Here is a 6,207-nt window from a genome sequence, read left to right on the forward strand (position 1 = left end):
AGCAGCTCCACTCAGGTTTATGCAGCTAATTGATGATGGTATGTTTGTGTCACTCAACAGATCCAGAGTGTTTTTCATAATAGAAAGCTGTAAACCCACATTTTTGTCATGTTGACCAAAATTAACATTGCAGATTTATTTTTTCATGGGTCTTGTTCTTAGGTGCAACAAATTGGCTAATTGCACCCCCTACACATTTTCAGAAAAGTAGCCCCTGCAGTATGTTTCCCCTAGGGGCATGGAATGTGGCAGGCATATGAATCATGACTAGACCGACAGAAAAGCCTCTTGGAAGCATCCTCTAAACCCAACAGGAAGTCAGCCATTTTGAATTTTAAAATGCTTTTGTCTAGTTGCAGGCATTGCACTTTAACAAACTCCTCGTACAGATTTAACCCAATTGAAATAAATGAAATATTGCGTGAGCAAAGAAATTAGATACAAACATTAAAAATGTTTCCTCATCAGAGATGATTCTCTTTAATAAAGTCAAAGCAGCAGCTGATCCGTCAGTGTGAAATATAAACAAGTGAACCACAGAAAACAATGTCAGACTTCGTCTTTATTAAAGAACCTGAGACAGATTCAGTTTACACCTTACAGCATCTGATTCTGGTTCCATTGGCATCTAACTGCTGCTGATCACTTTTCCAGACTCGTTCACTTCCTGTGTTATCACCACCACCCTGGAGGTCTTGGTTGTGGTGGAGGTCTTATTGGAAATGGTGGAGGTGGTGCTGCAGAAGAGAAAATAAATAATTCATTTTATTTGGACTTTTCAATATTTTGACTGATGAGACTTGATTGGTTTTATTATTATTACATTCAACAAAGTCAATAAAACTATTTTGTGAGGCTGGGTAGGAAAAATCTCAATTTACTCATTACAAAAAACTAGACTGCACAACTGCTCCATCCTCAGGTCAACATTTGTTTTACGACCAAAAAGCTGCAGAACTAAAGAATCAGTTCCAGCTGGACTCTGTGTTTACCGCAGTTAACTCTAAGACATAACAGTTGTATGACTGTATATTTTAACATTGTCCAAAGTACGTGATTCACAGTCATATTTCAAATTATATTATGGGACAATGAACTGTGCTATGACAACTTTTGGCGGCATTGGAGGCGAAAACGACAAAATGTATTTCAGCATTTCAGCAGTGATAACTAATTATGTGGAAACATTCATTAGCCTCAGCTGTACTCTGTGTTTAGTGATCATTATCTAATTTAAGCATGCTAACATGCTAAGCAACTCTGTGGGTTTCTGTCCCCGTTTCACAACTGCTCCGTTTCCACCGAGGCACTTTGAGGGCTGGTTAGGGGCCTGTGCCTGATCTGGAACCAGTTCTTTGAGTTTTGACAGTCAAATAACCTTGGTTCTAGAGCAGCACCAACTCTTTGCTGGTCTCAAACCAGACTCAAGCAAAGTCCTGCTTACATAAGGGGGTGGGTTATTGTGACTAACAAAACCAACGGTTGGTCACCAACTACGGATGAAAGAGTTAGCAGCAGTGAAACACACAGAGCTCATTGAACTTTTCCCTCAGCTCACCTCTCTCCATCCAGCAGCCTCCTGTACTCGGCGATCTCCATCTCCAGTCTGGTCTTGATGTCCAGCAGCTCGGCGTACATGGCCCTCTGATTACCCAGGTCGGCCCTGAGGTGGGACAGCTGTGACTCCAGACCCCCCACCTGCCTCTGGTAACCTACCAGCATGTTGGCGTAGCGGCTCTTGGTCTCAGCCAGAGTTGCCTCCACAGCTCCTTTCTGTTGAGGAAGAGGGAGGACAGTCAGGTCAGCTGTGTTCAATGATTAACATCACTTTGATTTACAGTAGGACAGCCCTTTAGTACTTTACAAAACACCTCAAACCTTTTACATTCAAACCAATACAGAAGGCCAACTCTGCCAGAAAAGAACCAAATTAATGAAAAGATCAAATGAAAGTCATCATCAAAGTTGTGATGGCCATCATTGATTAGCACGGGAACGATTAACTTTAAAGGTTAAAATATCAGAATTCAGTGGAGATAAAAGACTGAATGGAAACACTTTCAGATCATTGGGATTGTTGGGTTGTTGTTTTGTTAACCCCTAACCCAAAATGCAGAAACAATGTTACATTTGATGACTTGATGAAGTTGACATATTTAGTGTTTTCTTACCTTGCTGGTCTCAGACTGCAGTTTGATCTCCAAAGACTGAAGAGTTCGTCTGACCTCTGAGATCTCAGTCTTGGACGTCTGAAGAGTCTCGGTGCTCACAGCCACCACTTTGTTCAGCTCGGCCGACTGTGAAGAACAATCAATGATGTTATTGATCAAATATCAGGATATCAGAGCGCAGCGTGATGTAGAATTATCTGAGAAACATCCCGGAACAGCAGAAGTTAGGAAACAAAAAAATAAGTTAAAGACTAAAATTTTAAAAAACTCCAAAGTTTTAAAACTTTAAACTTCAAAATATCCTAAACCAGAACTTGAGAAACTAAAAAGTTGGGACTTTGTTGTCTCACCTTGGTCTGGAACCAGGACTCCAGCTCATTGCGGTTCTTGTTGGCGACGGTCTCGTAGTGTTCTCTGATTCCGGCCATGACGGCGGACAGGTCCTGCTGAGGAGCAGCATCCACCTCCACGTTCACCTGGCCTCCCACCTGGGCTCGCAGGGCCAGCAGGTCCTGCAGGAAGACACCGGTTAAACTTCTGTCTTTTTATCTTTTTATTAGCGCCCAAGCATCAAAGTGCCAGGGACCTGTTTATTCTAATGCAAAACAGCTATTTTGTATATACATATTTGTTTCTGTATTTATTGTTTATTTCATAATAATGTTTAATATGTTTGTTTATGTAAGCACCATTCACCAAGGCAAAAATTCCACGTAGGTGTAACTTGTTGAGGTAAAAAACGATTTTCTGATTCTGAATTAAAAGGGTTATTATTTTTCTGCTGCGCAATCCCATTTTTGAGGGGCTTTGGATGCTCAAAACAAAGAAAAAAATTGCTAAGTTGTGCACTGATTGGGCTCAGGGGCGTGGCCAACGGGCTCCATAGCACCCCGTAACGCAGGCCATGGTTTGGATAAAGTTGTTTGATGTTCACAAAATTTGATGGGAACATTTTACTTATCTTTAAGAATGTATAAAAAAAAATTACATTTATTTCACCTGACACAAAGTCGGCCATCTTAGATTTCGTGCGTTCATTTTACGAACACGTTTGACTTATGACTTCATGATGCACAAAAACTCTTTCAAAATAGTAATTCTTTGGATTTAATATCACATTTGTGCAGAGGTGGAATGTAAGAAATTACAATTACGGTAATTGAGTATTTTTTTGTATATGCACTTTAACTATTCAAAATAGTTTTTAAAATCTATAATTTTACTTTTGCTTAAGTATGATTTCTTCAAAGTATTTTACTGTACTTTGCTAAATTTTAAACCAAATCCACCACTTTTAAAGTAGTGATTATTTTTGAGATTTCATTTGTGCTTTTGCGTGACATGGTGGCCGTTCGTCGCTGCTTGCAGCTTAAATCTATCTTTCCGTCTTGTTTCAGTGCTCTCACCTCCTCGTGGTTCTTTTTGAGGTAGATGAGTTCCTCATTCAGACCTTCGATCTGCATTTCCAGGTCGGATCTTGCCAGAGTCAGATCGTCCAGGACTCTCTTCAGCCCGGCGATGTCGGCCTCTACCGACTGACGCATGGCCAGCTCGTGCTCATATCTGAAAAAACAAACATGAGAATGAGCTGCAGAAACTCACCTGAATGTTGAAATGATTGTTATTGACTGATGATGCTGGGATGTTAGAGGTTCAGCATGCCCTCGTTCACTTCGCCTAAGCACTTGTCCTCGTTCCTTTGGTCTGAAAAACTGAAGTGAACTTGGTGAGATCGACCCTCGGAGGGCTGAGGGAGCAAGTGAACTATGATGTTCACTCCAGATGTGGATTTTATCACCGACAATGCTTTGTTAGTTATACGTTCAGTGTAAGAAACATATAACTTGTATTTGCTCATTGTTAGCTTGATAACCCTAACCCCCTAGCCCTAACCTACCCCAACCCCCTAACCCTAACCCTAAAATCAACAATAACCATCAACAGTCATACCCCTTAGCTAATGTTAGCAATTAATTGCAGTTAAACAAAGAAACCATGATTATTTAAAAAAAATTTACCTGTATAGTTTGGGCTGAAAGTAAACGAGGGCAGGTGCATTCCATTTCAATCCCCCTCTCCTGCCCTGCCCATTTTCCCTCTACTCTCCATGTGACCTCTGTGTGACATATGCTGTTACTTCATACAAAGGGTGGGGGAGTCAAGGAGGGCATGTTGAAAGACACAAAGTCTCACACTCACTTGACTCTGAAGTCGTCGCTGGCCAGCCGGGCGTTGTCGATGGCGAGGACAAGGCCAGCGTTTCCACGAGCAGCGGCGTTGATCTGAAAAGTTCAAAACGTTATGAGTAGAAGTATAAAATGTTACAAAAAGACACAACAAGTTATACAACTTCACTAATCTCAAAAAAACAAATGTTAACCCTATGAAGATAAAGTATGTGCCTCCTACTCAAAAAGCGATATTACAAAAGTTTATTTAAATTTTTATTTTTTATACATTTATCTGTTTTATTCATACATTAGGCAAAACTACTTTTGTGAAGCCAAGACTTTGTTAAACTCATTTCAAGCAACAAAACAGTTCGTCCACGTGAGTAAAGTCTTTTTGCGCGGGAAAGTTACTACATGCCACAATCTTCTGAACATAACCATACTGAGAAATCCAGAGAGGGTTGTGTGCAGCTGATCGTCTTAATTATCTTTGTAGCAACTCATTTGACAATGGCTTAAATGTAACGGATGTTCATTAATATCAAAAAATTAATCACTAAAGCTGTAAGAAGATATGTAAAAATTGAGAAAATGCCCTTAGAGTTCAGAGTCTCTGTGCTCACCTGGTCCTGCAGGTCGTTGATGCGGACGTAGTACGCGGTCCAGTCGTGGGCTGCAGGTTTGGTCTTGTTCTCCAGGAACTGTCTGATCTTCAGCTCCAGGTCTGCGTTGGCCCTCTCCAGGCTGCGCACCTTGTCCAGGTAGGTGGCCAGGCGGTCGTTGAGGTTCTGCATGGCCACTTTCTTGTTGTCGGAGATGTCGACGGCGTCGGACAGGCTGAAGGCGCCGCCAGCACCGGCGGCAGAGGAGGAGGAGAAGGAGGCCTTGGAGACACGGATACCCGTCCCTCCGGCTCCTCCGTACACACTGCCGGCCCCCATGCTGCCGACACGGCGGGAGGAGGAGGACGAGGAGGACATGAGGCTGCTGCGGCTGGAGAAGGAGGTCATGGCTGAGGGTCGGCTGGTCGTCGGCTCTGAGCGGAGAGTGAAGAGCTGCTGGGACCAGGGCTCCTTTTATGTCTCAAAATGAGGCTGGGGCGGGTCGCAGCTGGGGGAGGTAAGCCAAACTCGCCCGGTGGGTCACATGAAGCCCCGGGGCCCAGAGACCAAACCGGTCGGAGCTGAATAGGTGTGGTACAGCAGGTCGGGCGGTCTGCACTAGGGTGGAATGTAACTTAGTCCATTTTCTCCACTACAAATTTTGAGGTACTTTTACTTTTCAGATTTTCAATTATTTATTGTCATGGTTCCTTGTATACTTTCATATAAAATGAAAACCTGTTGCAGCCACTTGCAGTGCAACAGGAAACAACAACATTCATACAGACGTATGTAAGAATGCGTAGACTAAAATATGTAAAACTACATACAACATTTAAGAACAGGTAAAAAAGTTGTCAGTAAAGTTGCATTTATTACTGTCCTTTGAGTTCAGATTAAGGCGTGGGGGTGGGGGTGCATCACGTTATCTTGCACCTGTTCACTGTTAGTGGTGGAATGTAAGTACTGTATGTATATATATATATATATATATATATATATATATATATATATATATATATATATATATATATATATGCTTATATATATTACTTGAGTCTTTTCTCTTCATGCCACTTTCTACTTCTACTCCACTACATTTCAGAGAGAAATATTGTACTTTTTACTAGAGATGCACAGATTGACCGGCTGGTGACCGGAATTGGCCAATTTTCACCTGCCGGTCAGTCTGACATATGCCGATTTTATGCCGGTCAAATTCACTCGGGCGCCGCATGATTAACATCGCGCAACAACAGCACC

General features: G+C 42.1%; 1 protein-coding gene across 1 annotated transcript; it reads right to left on the minus strand.

The window, feature by feature from the left end:
* Positions 1 to 615: 615 nt before the first annotated feature.
* LOC114569088 (keratin, type I cytoskeletal 13) lies at positions 616 to 5,409 on the minus strand. Its single transcript, XM_028598907.1, has 7 exons — positions 4,966 to 5,409; positions 4,371 to 4,453; positions 3,578 to 3,734; positions 2,522 to 2,683; positions 2,172 to 2,297; positions 1,559 to 1,773; positions 616 to 737 (listed from the first exon to the last, which is right to left on the minus strand). Exons 1-7 carry the CDS (start codon positions 5,350 to 5,352, stop codon positions 629 to 631), a joined length of 1,239 nt encoding a protein of 412 aa, XP_028454708.1. The 5' UTR covers positions 5,353 to 5,409; the 3' UTR covers positions 616 to 628.
* Between the last annotated feature and the right edge of the window lie 798 nt (positions 5,410 to 6,207).

This window comes from Perca flavescens, chromosome 15, assembly GCF_004354835.1.
Source record: "Perca flavescens isolate YP-PL-M2 chromosome 15, PFLA_1.0, whole genome shotgun sequence".
Classification (NCBI taxonomy): domain Eukaryota; kingdom Metazoa; phylum Chordata; class Actinopteri; order Perciformes; family Percidae; genus Perca; species Perca flavescens.

Bases quoted from the DNA above. Each gene is read 5' to 3' on its own strand.
- LOC114569088 (XM_028598907.1), bottom strand. From the start codon at position 5,352: ATGACCTCCTTCTCCAGCCGCAGCAGCCTCATGTCCTCCTCGTCCTCC. The intron at 4,454-4,965 runs GTGAGCACAGAG...TGAACTTTTCAG, and splicing joins TCAACGACCTGCAGGACCAG to ATCAACGCCGCTGCTCGTGG. The intron at 2,298-2,521 runs GTGAGACAACAA...TGTTCTTCACAG, and splicing joins AGTCCTGGTTCCAGACCAAG to TCGGCCGAGCTGAACAAAGT.